The following is a 15,772-nucleotide window of genomic DNA, read 5'->3' as shown; positions in this document are numbered from 1 at the left end:
ACTGAATGGGTACCTCATGGTACCCCTCTTCGTCTGAACTTTGTCGTCCAAACTGCAGGAGCAGGTGGTCCCAGCCAGCAAGGCTGTGCTCTGTCCACTAGCTCCCTGTTGTGCTGATGAGATCAGGAGCTCCAGGCCCGCAGCAGGTCGGCGAGCGGGGGTGCGGGAACTACCGTACAGGCTGCAGGGAGTCGCAGCCGTTGCTCACTTCAGGCTCGTAAGCGTGAGAGGGAGTTCTGTAGGGGGAGGAGAAGATGCTGTGTGCAGTTTTCCTGTGATACACCCGAGGAAATGGCATAGATTCGGACACTGAAGTTTTGCTTTTCTAGTAGTTATCCTGCTGATGCTCGCATCCCTTATTACAGGGCAATCCCATATGTGGGATTTTTTGCCATATCGAGAGACTGATTGAATTTATATTCCCATATATCCTCAACTAGATGTTTCAGGACCTTAGATTTGGAATTTGAGAAAGGAGGCGTTGCATCTCCTGAGAGGAGGCGCTTGGGTTCCTGTTGTGTTTTTGTTTGGTTTCATTTTTGTTTTCTTGTCTTATCCCTTGCTCATGAACAGGGTTGGGTGTGGAGGGTCAGAGAAAGGGGATGCAGTGAGACCCTTGAGTAGAACAGAAAACGCTGATGTCTGTCATTTAAGGTCACAGGGACTACAACCCCTCAGAGTGGGACTGGAAGTGGCCGGCGTTCTCGGCCATGAGAATGATAGAATGCTGCTTTCTTAATGTCTGGGAGGCAGGCGGGTTTGAACTTTGCCGCTCGTGAGTACCCTGAGGAGGGCTCCAGTGGTTGTTCAGGCTCCACAGAACCCGCCCACTGTTGATGATAACCGCTGAAATGGTGTCAGAGTCGGGAGGTTGGTGTTCACCTTGCTTATTTGATCCTTATTTAATTCCTCTGGACGCAGTTTTTTCTCTTGGAGTCTTTGCACAGAGGGATTTCCATCTAGAATGTTCCGAATTTAAGGAAGTCATGAAGCCATGTTACCAGTTCATTTAAAGATGACCTTTGGAGTTCTGGGTTTTGTTGTTCGGCGTGGCTTTCTTTGCCCTGTTTTTTTGGAGTTGTTGGGCGTGTTAGTGCATGACGCATGTCTGCCGGTGGTCACGTGGGTTCTGTTTCTTCATAAATATGTGTTTTTAATCTTTACATTCTGAAGCACGGTTTCTTTATTTCTCAATTTAACAGAATTTGATTGCAAAACGGCTTTTTAAAAAAGACATTTTTTTATGAATTAGTATGAATTTGGTATGTTCAGGAAAGAATCCTTCTGTTGGTAGAGACAGGAGAAGTGAGGGTGGAGGTTTAGCATTAAAGAGCAAACACCCACCTTTTTTCTTTTCCTCAGAAGTGTATTTTTGTTATTTAAAGATGGAATTTATCTTTTGTCAATACGGGAAAGTTTGCTTTTTACACAGCTTCCTCTCGTAATTTTAATCCAGGTGGATTAGCCTGGGGTTTAAAAGGTAGCAGTGATGACTCAGTGAATCAGGTGTGCGCTCGATCTTTCACACCTTTCATTTCACTTAATCCCGGCAATAACCTCTGAAGAGGGAACACCGTCACCGCCGCTCCACGCTGAGGCTGCAGCTTCCACTGCCCGGAAGGGCGACCTTGTGCCCCCGGCTCAGATCTGCCCGAACACACCCATCTCGCTTTGCAGGTGCAGCAGTGCCCTCCTGGACTGACTGCCTTACTGGTTCTGTGGAGGTTTGGGGACAGTGTTGGCCACACGGCATCATGAGTGAAATTGACACTATACATTTTTAAAAGGAAAGTGTTTTAAACTCTATGTGAAATACAATTTTGCTTTGTTGTAACAAACGTTCTTAGCCTGTGGTGGGAGTTACCTTTATGCTAAGGTTTTAGCTACAGTATCATTAAAATATCTTCCGGAGCTCTCAATTTAAAAATAATTTAATTTACTCGAAATACCTAATATACCGTGAATAACAGGAAAAACCTTTACCATGAAAACCTTTTTTGCCACTTATGTTTTTGGTCATTTAACATAAAACTACAGTTGCAGATTTTAATTTTTTAATTAAATATTAAAATCCTGTAGGCTGCTCCTGTCTTCATTGAATTAGGGACAAAAGGAAGAGGTGGTACTGAATTTAAAGTGATATCTAGGTCTTTGAAGTACTAGTAAGGTGTGCATTTTTCTAAGATGACCAATAGAGGTTTATGTCTACATTGAATTTTTAAACAGTATGTGTAAAATAATGTAATAGTTATCTGGCAGAGTCTTGCTAAACTGCCGCTTTCCAGAGGGGTTGTACTAGTTTGAACACGTAGCATTTAACTTCATTTTCACCAGCTTGACTATTTTATGTATTACTAATTTATGTATGTATGTATTTTCCCCCTTTACATAAAGTTTGCTATTTGATGGTAGAAAGTGATCATGAATTCCTAAGAACAGGGAATCACCAAAGGAAGACAATTTAAGTAGTAGTATAAAAAAAATCTATAAAATTAAAATTTTCGTTTTTCTTCTGAAGCAGTTTTTACCCTCAGAATGTTCAAATTCTTTTCAGGTTCAGCGCAGGAAGCATGGCGCCGTTGTTACTCTTGGGGGAAGTGCGACAGGCCAGATCAGTCTTGGGGTTTTCTAAATACGTTTACCATGTCTGTTTACCAGCTCTTTAAAAAGCGTAGTAGCACGAAGCATGGTTCTGATAGCGGCTGGGTGTAACTTCGTGTGTGAAATGAATAATTAAATCCTCCTCTGAACGTTGTCCTTGTCTGCAGAGTCCTTCGGTGTCTCCTAACACGAGCTTCACCTCTGACGGCTCCCCATCTCCAAGAGGGATTAAACGAAAAGCGGAAGACAGTGACAGTGAACCTGAGCCAGAGGATAACGTCAGGTGACGCCTTTTTTTTGGTAGCACTTTGTTAGCAAATTGCTGAAATAGAGGTGGTCTAATTAATGCTGTTTAGCCTAGAGCCTCGGTGCCGTCAGATCTTTGCCCGTGATCTTTTTATCCACCAGTAATTACTGTGGAGGGTTGGAACAGCCAGTCAATTCCAGGGAGAGGAGTAAGCTGTAGCCGTTAAACCCAAGCATGGAGATTAGTATGCGCGTGGGTTCTCGCCCTCCGAGCCGCGTTCCCTCTGAGACCAGGCCCCGGCTCAGCTAGACGCGAGGTGTTGAGCTCAGACTGTGCGATCTGAATGTTGCTGTGCTGAGCTTGAATCTGCGAGCTGCTTAACCCAGAAGGCTCAGTTACTGTTGGATACATAATGTGGCTTGCTTTAATCTCAGTTGAGAAGTTTTTTCCTCAAGATGAAATATGCAAAAGTCATTTGGTTAAGAAATAAATATGTAGTTTTAAAAGCCACAGACTTGGCATATGCACGGTTCTGTTTCATGACAGAGTTTTCCTTTAGCAGTATACTTACCACCTTATAGTAGGAATCTTTTGTTCTTTAATTTGTCGAGAAGTTTGAGGTCATCATTATAGTAAGACTGACAGCCTCTCCCGTAATTATATCCAGGTTTGAATCCTGGGCTTCAAGTGCAGAAGGCCAGCAGTCTCAGTAACTCATTAAGAACTTAGCAGAATGGTATGTTTCAGAGTTAAGCAAACAGCAGTGGTCCACAGTTCACCCTCTTACACGGGGTGTCGATGCTGTATTTGTATTTGTGATTAGAAACTTGACAGGTGTCATGTGTGATTCTGCGCTTTCCAGACGTCCTTTGATGTCGGATTCTGAGATCTCTGGTGACCTGTCATCGAACACTTACCTGACTTGAGTTTTACCGCTCTGCTTCTGTGACAATGGCTTTTCCTCTGAGAGTGTTTTTTGTTTTACTGTGAAGCCATCATGATCAATACTAGCTTAATTGTTAGCTTGATTTATTTAGTACTTTATCATTTAATCCTTGTGCTGAGGATAATCGAGGTAGGAATGCTTCTCTCAGGAAGTGCTTGAGGGGGGAGGGTATAGCTCAGTAGTAGAGCGCATGCCTCGCACGTGCAAGGTCCTGGGTTCAATCCCCAGTCCCTCCACTAGAATAAATAAACACCTAATTACTGCCCCACCCCCAAAAGAAATGCTTGGGATTCTTAGCATCTATTTTGTTAATATTTTCTGTAAAATGGTGACAGTCCACATTACAGACAGAGAATCCTTCTCCTGGTTGGTGTTCTGTGAATCCTTTGTGTGTGTAGGGTATGAGGTCCCCCACTGTCCCAAAGTGAAGGTGCCCGTGACACCTGTCATAGCCACCGTGGCGTGCAGTGAAGAAGCAGTGGCCTTAGGACACATCTGCCAGCAGATGCACAGAATGAACGGAGATAAAGCCCAGGTGCTCAGCTCTCCGGCAGCTGGATGCCGGCTGTGGTCCCTGGGCAGGGCTTGGCGGGACCACTCCCGCTGCCCTGTAAAGCCTCGCGGAAAACACGCTGAACGTCATTTCCACTTTCTTTTTTTGGTTAAAGCAGAAATCCTCCTTGGATTTCTTTCGGTTAAAGAAAACAGGTATTCATGTAGGTCTTTTGCAAAAGCAGAGTGGTGTAATGCAAACTTTTGAAAAGCAGGGCACACTTGTGTCCTGAAACATGACCGCAATTAGTGTGTGAGACCCGGCGCCCGGCAGTGGGCAGCCTTAGTGTAGGATCGCCCTACCTGGTGTTCCTGGTCGGGCGGGATTTTTTTGTTTTCCTGCTGCTTTGTGTTCCTTCAAGAAAATGTTTTAATGTCTTAGAGAATGAGAAGTGAGTGCTTAGGAAAACATATGCTCCGGGTGAAAAATGCGGTTCTTCATGTTGTATTTTCAGTGATTAATGATTGTGTAGTGAGTTGACTGACCTGCCTCTGAGTTTTATCAGAACACACACGCCTGCCTGCCTGCCTGCCTGCGCGTGCCCAGCCTTGTCTTTGGCCGGTGGCTCTTAGCTCAGAGCGCCTAAGGCCCAAGGGTGGGAGAGTGGGTTAGGTAGACACTTTACTCTTTTATAAACTGCCTTTTACCTCTAAAAGAATTACCCAAGCAAGTCTTTTTTTTTTTAAGTAATTTAACTGACTTTTTTTGTACAGTTTAAATATATTTTAACAAACTGAGGAACTTGCACTATTAAAAACACCTGCAATATTTGAATCTTAAAATGTAATTTTAGAATTATTCCACAAATACGAACATTTGAGCAAACAAGTGTTCTGTCTACTTTAGTGATTATTCTTTTTTAAAATGTGGTTCTATAATGATTCGATTAGAATCAGTGTTTGAGTTTCTGATGTTTAAGTGTCTTTGAGTTGGTAATAAATCCTGTGAAAGTAGACTTGTTAGAAATAATCAGATGAAGCTGTGTTTGTTGACATTACTGTCTGACTTATTTACGCTGCACCTGGATGTTGAATGTAAGTTGGTTTGGGTGATGCACAGGTAGACAGTTGCCAAAAGCACATTACTTGAGCGTGAACTGGCTTTGCCTGCATTTTAGGCTGTGGGAAGCCGGCTGGAAGCAGCGGTACTACAAGAACAAATTCGACGTGGACGCGGCCGATGAGAAGTTCCGTCGCAAAGTTGTGCAGTCTTACGTGGAAGGGCTCTGCTGGGTTCTTCGCTATTATTACCAGGTACAAAGGGAATGCTTTCCTTTAGATCTCCAGCTTTTAGTCATTTTAGGAGAATAGTTTCTATAATAATGTGTGCCATTGAGCTGTATTCTGAATTAAACCTAGACTCACTTTTTTTAAAGCTTTTTGTTTAGAAATTCATCACTTTAAATTTGGTTCTAAACCTCCTTAGTTGTTAATATACAAACAAAGCTAATGTATGTTGTGTTGAAGGGCTTCCACGTCGGGTATCGTTGAGTATACTTTGTCTTTCGAATGACTAAAGTTTAGTGTTCTTTAAAATTGGAATGAAAAAATACTTGAGTAGCTAATAGATAGGCGTTCAATGACTGAACAGAGGGCAAAGCCTGGAAAATTCTGGTAAGAATCTGAGGACCTTGAATGATACCACTTCCTCCTTCTGAGGTGGTGGTGTCACATCAGGGGCTTTCTGGCTGGAGCGGCCCGTGTCTGCCTCAACGGCCTGTGATAACTGAGCTGTCAGACTGGTGAGAGGCCAGGTAGCCACGTGGGGCTGTAGCGCCGGCGGTTCTGTCTGGTTGGGTGCTTGGAGAGGGAAGCAAGTGAAGTTTGGTGTGATCTGGGAGTAGGGGAGCCTAGGAAGTAGAAAGTAATGCACTAAGCATCACCTATAAAATACTCTAATTTCATGTTTTATTCCTGCCGAGATTTTAATTCACCAGGCACAGGGTCCAAACACACACCAGGAAGACCTCTCTTTTCTATGGGCATAACTTGCTTTTCTTTTGGGGGGTTTTTTGGTGGGCTTACTTGAATAGTTTTATAATAGAGAAATTTGTCACTGAAAGTATAACAGGGAATTGTAAGGCAAGACTTTTCCCTGTTTTATTCTCAGTCACGCTGCGGTCCCCTCCAGGCCTGCCGGCCCAGGGAGTGTCAGCTCAGCTGCTCTTCATTGTGTTTGATGACAGCAGCTCCAGAGTTGTGAAAAATGCCACCAGCCACATTTTAAGGATGAAAATCTTCACCAGACTGTGTTTGTTAATATGAAGTTTGGTATTAGCTACTGATTATTAAAGACATTTTGCAGTATTTTTTAAATCAAGGGGTCATTGACATGAAATTTTAAAAGTTCAGATTTAATCTAAATAACTTTTAGGACTTGTGGAAAAATTAACAGAAGTCATGTGTTTTATAAATGGAATGTTATAGGCTGAATAGTCTAGTCTTTGTCTGTCTGTCTGTGTGTCACTGACATCATTGTGGGCTTTGCTGTCTGGCGGCTAGGGCTGTGCATCCTGGAAGTGGTACTACCCGTTCCACTACGCGCCGTTCGCTTCCGACTTTGAAGGTATTGCGGATATGCCCTCTGACTTTGAGAAGGGGACTAAACCGGTAAGCCGAATTATTCAGGGCCATAAAATTCATAGAATTCTGGCTTAGATAAAAATTGTGTGTCAGATGTTAAAGTTTTTTTCCTTTTTGCAGTTTAAACCACTGGAACAACTGATGGGGGTTTTTCCAGCTGCAAGTGGTAACTTTCTGCCTCCGTCATGGCGGAAGCTCATGAGTGACCCTGTGAGTCTTTCAGTGCTTTGAGGGTGTTGGGACCTGGGTTTCTGTCGTACATTTTACTAGCAATAGTCACAATTGCTTTTGCATCTCGTCTTTAAGAGCGTGAAGTGCAGAAACAAATGAAAGTATTTGAGTTCTTCTGTGTATTTTTCACTGCTTTTTTTTCCTGCTTCCCTTGGCCATCGGTACCCTAACCAGCAAATAAAATTGATTTGTGTTTGGGGAAAATTCTTAGAATAGGTGTTGTGTTCTCAGCCTCCCTGTAAGCCATTATTTTTGTTTGTTCCAGCCTTCGTGGTGGCTGCCAGAGCTCAGAAACCTGGCCCGCCTGGAATCCCCTCCAAGCTGGTTTTGTGCCCTGGGAGGCGTGAGACTCAGCTGGGAGGTGGGGTGGTCACAGTCAGTAAGCTCTTCACTGCCTGTCTTGGGCGCACAGCTGTCCACTCTAAAGTTCTATAGTAATGCCTTTTTTTCATCTTTTACAAATTACAGTTAATAAAATTACTTATTTTGTTTCACTAAACTTGCAATTTAAAGAATACCATTTTAAAAAGGAATGAAAGCTCGTTTTCTTATCAAGCCTGATAACATGATCAGAAGTTACATTAACTCCTTTACAAGAGAAATGTGTGGCTTCGCGTTTTGAGTCTACGTTTCTCCCCGGTGCAGGATTCTAGCATAATCGACTTCTACCCTGAAGACTTTGCCATTGACTTGAATGGGAAGAAGTATGCATGGCAAGGTAAGGTTTAGACATGAGTCCTTTTTGTTGAAACAATTTTCTCTTTTTGCTGGAACTCTGAGCAAACATGATTTATGGGATAAAACGTTTCCTGTAAAAGATAAATGTTTCAGAATTATATGTGAAAATTTGATATTTTTCCATCCCACCTGATTAGCAGTGATTGCTAGTAATTTTAATAGTAACATTCTGATAAACAGTAAACTGGGTTGAAATAGGTTAATCATTATTTTTTGAATCTCCTTATAGTTAATTAATGGGACTTGGGACGTGCTGCTTTCAGTCACTGACCCCTTGTGAGGCTGCTGAGGGACGTAGAGGTGTGAGCCCTTGTAGAGGTTTGCTCATACTCCAGGGACACTTCTGAAAAGTGTGTTAGAAATTTAGTTTAAATGCTTGACATTAATCATAATTTAAAGTTTATTTCTTATTTGTATATTATTTTCTCATTTCCTCTGTTCACAGCTTTTGTAAGAAAGACAATATATGAAATTAGTACTAAATTTAAGATGATACTTACCCGCTCAAAAATGCATGATGACTGATTGTAAAGCACAGTGAAGTCTCTCGCACAGGCAGCCAGCCAGCTGTCGTGCACCAGACCCCATTCACCAAGTCATGTTTACCTCTTCTTCCACCATATGTTTTTCTAGAGTAGTAAGCATGTTTGGTAAAATTATGTTTTCACTCTTTTTCCTTGATTATTCCCCATGGTGCAGAAGACCTGTAAAATGACTCAAAGAGAGTTGTGGAGCAAAGGGGAATAAAGAGTAATTTACAGATTGAAGTGATTATTTGATGAGATTTTAGGGTTGACTTTTGGTTTCTGTAGTAACAGGAATTCCATATTACTTCATAGCAGAGTGATAATGGGCCTGTGTCTTGTCGATTGTAGGTGTTGTGCTCTGTGGTCGTGTTTCCCAGGTAAATGGATTGAGGTCTTCGGTTGTTTTTAATACGTTTGTGGAGGATAAGAGAGGGAGAGGAGGCGTAGAAGGACGGGGGTAGTGAAGTGAAGATGTAAGTGCATTTGTCTGTGTAAGTGTTTTGTTAAATGAGTGAATATGCAAGCGTGCAGGTCACCACTGACTGTCACTGTGGTAGAAACCGTCCAGAGGAGTCGTGTCTGTTTTGGAAAATGGTCTATTCAGGTCCTTTGTCCATTTTTGAAACGGGTTTTTGTTGTTGTGTCACAGGAGTACTTTATATGTGCTGGACACTAATCTCTCACCAGATACGTGACGTGCATGTATTTTCTCCCGTTCTGTGGGTCATCATCTTCTGTTGACAGGGTCCTTGAATGCACAAAAGTTTAAAATTTTCAAAGTCCAGTTTTTGTTGGACTATTTTGTTGTTGTTGCCTTTGCTTTTGGTGTCACATCTAAGAAATCACTGCCAGATCTGGTGTCATGAACTTCCTCTGTATTCTTCTAAGAGTTTTGTAGTTCTGGTGTGTGCATTTAGGGCACTGAGCCATTTTGAATTAATTTCTGTGTATGTTGTAGGGGAAGGGCCCAGCTTCATTCTTTTGCATGTGGATGTCCATTTTCTCAGCGTCGTTCGCTGAGAAGACTGCCCTTTCCGCGGTGGATGGTCTTGGCACCCTTACTGAGAATCAGGTGACTGCGTGTGCTGGCTCATTTCTGGGCTGTCTGTTCTGTTGGTCGGTGTATCTGTCTTGACACCAGTACCATGCTGCCTTCGTTTCTGGTAAGCTTTGGAATCCGGAGGCGTGAGTCTTCCAGCTGTATTTTTCTTTTTCAAGATTGTTTTGGCTTAAGATTCCAGATGAATTTTAGGCTGGGTTTAAACTCCGATCTTTAATATTTTTATATTTTATATAAATATTTTCATCTATTAGGTTCTAACAAGAACACACTGTTCTTGAGGTAAAATGAAGTCCTGTTGGGAGAGGCAGTCTTTTCTTCACACGTCTTTAAAACCCATGCAGAGTAATGATAGTCGTTAGGTTCTTGTCCGAGTACATCTTAAAATGGTAGAAGAGAAACATAGCTGGGTACTTTTCCAACGTTTATTGAACATGTGTACTTACCAACATTGTATGTAATGGTAGCAATGTTGTGTTTTCATATTTGCTTAGTATGTAGAGGACTGTATAGCAGAGACATTTCGAATGCTGTGTATTTTACATACGAATGGAAAATTTAAGTAATTTGATTGGAGTCCCACAGTGGCAGAGCTAAGAGCTGAATCCGGAGAGTCTGACCCCTGTGTCTACCTGCACGGTACTACCGTCTGGGCCGCCTCTGGGTTGTGGAGAGGACCGAGTGAGTGAGAGCATGTAACGGGGTGGGTGCTCGGGAGGGTGTGGGTGCTGTTGGCTCGTCCTCCAACGCTGCCAGGGCCGCCGGGGTCACAGCTGGTGCGGGCACTCGGCTGTCCTGGCCAGGGCGGCGCGTGTGTTGCCAGGAGGACCAGGTGGTTGTCATTGGCCTGCAGGTTGCTTCCTGCGTGGAGTTGGCTTCTGGCGCTGGCATTGTAGGAAGGCCCTTCTGATTATTTTAGGTCCTAAATCTAGTAGGTAGAAGACAAAGCTACATAATGTTGCTGTTTTTCATGATACAACTTTTCTTAGGTGTGTGACTAATTAAACTTGAACAGCTTTCTGGGTTTTTCCATCTGAGTGCTTACCGGTGATTGAAATAGCCTGACTCAGGATAGATGTAAACAACCTTGAAATCATGTTTTAGACCCTATAAGATTCCCGCTAGAACTTAGTTTCTTTTTAACGTGAGAAAATACATATATATTCTCCGTACTAGGTAGTACAATGGCACACGTTTCCTAACTTTGAAAATATGGGAGCTAAATAATAAACAACTTTGGAAACCTTTCATTTCTCATCACTTTAAAGGGAGTCATCACAAACACAGCAGTTTTGAGTGGCAGTAGTTTCAAAATTATTTAGCTCTATTTGGCATTTCTCTTTGCTGTTTATGTTGAAGTTTTTATTTGGCCAAAATGCTGTTTCTACTGTAACAGCAGAACTTGACGCGCTTTGTAACTTCCTGCGTTTCTTGGTCGGAGGTAACCGTGCTGCTGACGCACTTCCTTGGTGGTGGTGCACGTGGGTCCAGGTAGAACGGTGACCTTAAGTCCAGCACGTGCCGGACGACAGCTTTCAGCCTGAAAATGAGCATCTCTCCTACCCTCCCCAAAGTTATTTAAGCAAACAGGTCTCCACTGTTTGTGTGTAAAAGGTGGTCTTCAGGTTTCAACATGGAAACAGTGCTATGTGGTTTTAGAGCTGGAATAGACATTTCGAATAATCTAGTTGAACAGCACTTACGAGTATTCCTGTTGAATGATCTCAACATGAAGACACCAAGGTCCTAGAAGGATGAATGGTCAGACCTAAGCCCTTGGGAGGTTGGCCACTTGCCCGCGGGCGCCCAGTAAGTGAGGCTGAGAAAGAGACTGTGTCTAGGTGGCCTCTTGTTCATTTAATTTAGAATTTTTATTATTGCAGAGTTAAGCTCAAACATGGTTTCCTATATGAGCCATTTTAAGGATGGAAAATTTGGAATTTTTTCTTTTACATTTGAATTTTGGCTAAAAATTAGAGCTCAGTTCCAAAGTGTTTATATTAGCAGGAGCATCCTACTAGAACTGTTTGCTTGGACCAGCTGGAAATTAGGCGACCTAACAGCGGCGGGGTTGGTGTGCGTTGGTCTCCCCAGGTGTCGCACTGCTGCCATTCGTGGACGAGCGGAGACTGCGGGCCGCCCTGGAGGAGGTGTACCCGGACCTCACTCCCGAAGAGGGTAAGGCTGCACTCACCTGGTTGCCGCTGAGTCTGCGTCCTACACACTTCACGTTTCCTTCTAAAATCTGACTTTTTCCATTTGTCAAATTTTTTATAGAAGGGGGCATAAATCATTGGTTTTACTTCTTTGTAACAAAAGCTGAATTTGTTTTTTAAAATTTATTATCCATAAATTGAATCATCACTAAATGAAAATCTTAAACTGACAGGTGCTTGACTTCCTCCATCTCCCTTTTTCCCTTCACCCGCCCCCAACCCCGGCTCAGTACCAGTAACTTTGCTTGAAGATTGTGACACGAGAGTGCTTGCTCATGTTATTTTTCACAAAAGTGGGATTTTGTCGTTAATTCTGATACTCAAAATGTTGAGAAATTGCAGGGTGGGCTCTTGGAAAATTTGTTGACTACCAGTGTAATAGACCTATAGAAATAATTCCTCTGTCAACCATCCTTAGGATAGTTTTTGTGCTCAGGCGACACGATCTGTGTCTCCGCAGGGAGCGTTTATGTGTGTCTTGCAGTGAGACGCTGAGCTCCGCAGAGGGAAGGAAGCGTGGGCCTCCCCGTGCAGCCCTGTGCTCAGACGGCTTTTAGTGATCCTTTCCTGACTGTCATTGATCTGTGAAGCCTTTTTGCTAGTTTTTTCCCTACAGAGCCGTGTCACATATTTAGGCCTCTTGCTGTTAATTTATTTTTCATAAACTTTATAATTAAGTTTATAAAATTTGGATGCCTTTTACTGCTTTTGCAAGTACAGCCGTCTGATGCCCCTCTCTCCCTCCCCCAGCCAGGAGAAACAGCCTGGGCGGCGATGTGCTGTTCGTGGGCCGGCAGCACCCGCTGCACGACTTCATCTCGGAGCTGTACCGGGCGGGCTCCACGCAGGTGCGGCCGCCGCGCCGTCAGGAAGCGTGTTCACGTGGTGTATTTGTTGGGTTACTTCATCAGGGTACACTTTTTACATTTTGGTAAAATGTAAACAGAATTTACCATTTTAACCATTTTTAAGTGTTTAATTCTGTAGCATTAAGACCATTCACAATGATGTGTGGCCATCACCTCAGTCCATCTCCTGAACCTTTTTGTCCTCCCAGTTGGAGGCTCTGTACCCAGTAACCAGTATTAAATGGCACCTCTCCACTCGCCCTCCCCAGCCCCGGTGACTTCTCTGCCACTTTCTGACGGTGAATTTGCGTGACTTGATCCCTCACGTGAATCGCATTGTCAGCATTTGTCCTCCTGTGTCTGGCTCTCTTCACTTAGTGTAATTTTTCAGGGTTCAGCCATCTCGGGTCAAAATTTCCTTCCCTTCATGGCTGAGTAAGATTCCATTGTGTGCATACACTGCATTTTTTTCATGCACTCATCTGTTGGTGGGCACTTGAATTGTTTCCACCTTTTGGTTATTAAGAGCACTGCTGCTGTGAGCACTGGTGTGCAGGTGTGCGTCTGAGTCCCCGCCTTCCATTTTTTGGGGTGTATGATCAGGAATGTGTTTTTCCACAGTCGGTGGATGTACCGCCTGAACTCTGTCATGGGATTCAAGGAAGGTTTTCTTTGGATGAAGAAGCCATTCTTCCAGATCAGTAAGCATTCATCTGTGTGTAGTTGGGGCAGCTGGGAAGATGTTTAGTTGTCAGCATTTTTGCTTTGTTGCCTGAATGTTTCTTTTTCTAGTAATAATGAGAAAGCAGTGAGAAAACAAAGCAACAGTAACAGAAACCCCCGGACTCAAGAAGACTTGGGCTCGGGGCTCAGCTCCTCAGCATAGTAGCCCTGTCACTACCCGTTGAGGAGACCCACGAGGTCAAGACTGTTCCTAATAGGACCAGGGTGTTACGATGCTGTTTGCCTTTCTCACTCTTCCTCTCGAGTGTGTGCTGGTTTTCCAGAGGCTAAATGTAGTTTGATAACGCAAGAGGTCAACTCAGAAGTGGATAACAGAATCCAGCTATTAATATTAATATTAAGACAGATACTAAGCTATACATTGAAGAAATTTAAAGTAATGATAGTCTTTTTTGTTTTGCTTTGTAAAATGTAGTTGTTTTTCATTTAAAAGTTCTTTAAATTAATATTAAGTTTATTACTAAGGTTGTCTTACTAGATTTTTAATAATAGGTTTATCACTGTTACTGTTAAATTAAAGTATTTTTAAAATTACTTAGTTTTAATTTTTAATAGGTAAATAATGATAGTTGCAACCAACACAAGCAGAAGCTCTTGGGGTCCTCAGTTGTTAAGTGCATAAGAGGGGTTCTGAGATCAGAGTTGGAGAGCTGCGGCTCAAGGGTGTAGGTCCAGGAGTAGATCTGCTGGTTTTCCAGAGTGGTTACACTGGTTTATAATTTCAGTGCTGCCAGTTTTTGGGAGAGATTGTTGCTCTGGGGTCTTGCAACCCTTGGGACTGTCAGGACCTTAATTTTTGCCCATGTGGCGGACTCTGGTTATCTTGTCCTGTTGACAGTTGCATTTCTCTGATTACTGATGAAATGGAATGCCATGTGGTGTATTACTTAACTATTTGGTTTTCCTCATTTATGAAATAGCTGCTCTGTTCTTCTATTCAGTTCTCTGTCCCCTCCCCCCTTTTGTTTTGTAGGTATTCCTGTACAGATTCTGATATAAACCCTTTGCCCATTAATTGTTTTCTGTTAGTGAGATTACAAACGAGGAAGACAGGGTCCTTTTTTAAAGATATGTGGGATTATATTGCTTTTTGCTGGTGCACTTTAACGATTTCCTTCCTCAAAGCCTAACGAGCAGCAGCGTCTGGCTGCCGCTTGCCCAGAAGGAGCAGCTGACAAAGAGGCGGCTCTTGTCTTGTTTCTCTTCAGGGTGGTTTGCTCTCCGGTTCCCTTGTTACGGGACCTGACACAGAACACCGCGGTCAGGTGAGTGTCCCGAGATGCACGGCAGCCGCCCAGGACGCAGCTGTGAACTTGCACGTGAGCTCAGAAAGGACCTCCGGTTCTCAGGGAGGTTGTGGCTGTTATCCCACCAGCGCTTTGAGATCGGCGAGTCCCCGTGTTGCAGACCTCAGAGCAGAGACTCTTGACTTTAAATTATGTATATTGTTAAGGCTCCTGATTTAACAAGCCTGCTTCTCTGCTTTCCAGTTTCCCCTGACAACCTCTGATTCTTCCTGGATTAGGGAGGGGGTTCGCCGTGGGGGCGCAGAGACCCATGCCGCTTGTGACCATTTTAATTACATTACAGTCGTGGCCCTATGGAGTTTGGAAACAAAACTTCTGTATCCTGGATTTTGATTAAGATGAAATGGAATGAATCTGGGAATTTTTTGTCAACAATTATTATAAGGACTGATATCTACTGTCTGGAAAATTTATAGTTCATTTCTTCAGTGGTGACAGCATTTTCTGCTGAGTATGTAAAATGTTTAGAATGTAAAAAATCAGCAGACGCACCACTCATCTGTGTGATTGTTGTGTGTAGTTACTGACCCCGGTGGCAGGTTTGTGTTCGTTTTCTTCAGTCTCTAGACAGAAGCAGGGCAAATGCTGTGCTGATTCAAGGACTGGAAGCTGCTCGTGAATGCTCGTCCCACGCAGTCGTGCCATTTCCCACTCGCAGCGAGTCTTGGATTTCTTACTGTGAAGTAGAAGCGTGTCTCTTTTCCCGCCGTTAATGGGTTTAAATAGCAATTAGGCTTTTACTTAAGGAAAACTGTTGTGAATATGGAACGCTTCCCAGAGGAGTTGCTTTTATTCACCTTTACCCAGTTTCTGTTTATCTTTACACGTAATTGTCCTGGCTCTTTGTCTTCGGGCTTTTGTTCAGGGCGGAGTTGCGGACCCTCAGCCCGGCTCTGCCCACGGCACACAGGCTGGCCCGGGCAGCCGCGAGGACTCTGTGCGTTAGGCCCTGGGGGCCCGTTCTCCCCGCCGGTGCTCTCTGGGTTGCCCCGTGTCTGCCCGTGCTATGCAGTTTCTTCCTTATTTCCAGGGGCCTTCCTTCCCAGCCCTCTAGAAACAGTCAGTTCTACTTAACTTTCTAATTAGTGTGGAGACTTGCCCAGGGGAAGAGCTGCGAAGCTGAGGGGTCCTGGAGGTTTGTTTGTGTGGTGGTGGTGGTTTCGGAGCCTGCA

The 15,772-nt window shown here is 43.6% G+C and overlaps 1 protein-coding gene across 1 annotated transcript in view; it reads left to right on the top strand.

Moving 5' to 3' along the window:
* Positions 1-15,772, top strand: part of XRN2 (5'-3' exoribonuclease 2) — a 65,303-nt gene that overhangs the window by 27,662 nt on the left and 21,869 nt on the right. Inside the window, exons 16-24 of the mRNA XM_032461743.1 lie at positions 2,769-2,884; positions 5,465-5,600; positions 6,849-6,956; positions 7,050-7,139; positions 7,806-7,878; positions 11,580-11,663; positions 12,452-12,549; positions 13,171-13,250; positions 14,502-14,558. Coding sequence (XP_032317634.1) covers positions 2,769-2,884; positions 5,465-5,600; positions 6,849-6,956; positions 7,050-7,139; positions 7,806-7,878; positions 11,580-11,663; positions 12,452-12,549; positions 13,171-13,250; positions 14,502-14,558 — 842 coding nt within the window. The remainder of the gene's footprint in view (positions 1-2,768; positions 2,885-5,464; positions 5,601-6,848; positions 6,957-7,049; positions 7,140-7,805; positions 7,879-11,579; positions 11,664-12,451; positions 12,550-13,170; positions 13,251-14,501; positions 14,559-15,772) is intronic.

Source organism: Camelus ferus, chromosome 19 (assembly GCF_009834535.1).
Source record: "Camelus ferus isolate YT-003-E chromosome 19, BCGSAC_Cfer_1.0, whole genome shotgun sequence".
In the NCBI taxonomy this organism is placed as follows: domain Eukaryota; kingdom Metazoa; phylum Chordata; class Mammalia; order Artiodactyla; family Camelidae; genus Camelus; species Camelus ferus.
The sequence above is the reverse complement of the archived record's forward strand: the minus strand, read 5'-3'. Positions and strand labels throughout refer to the sequence as shown.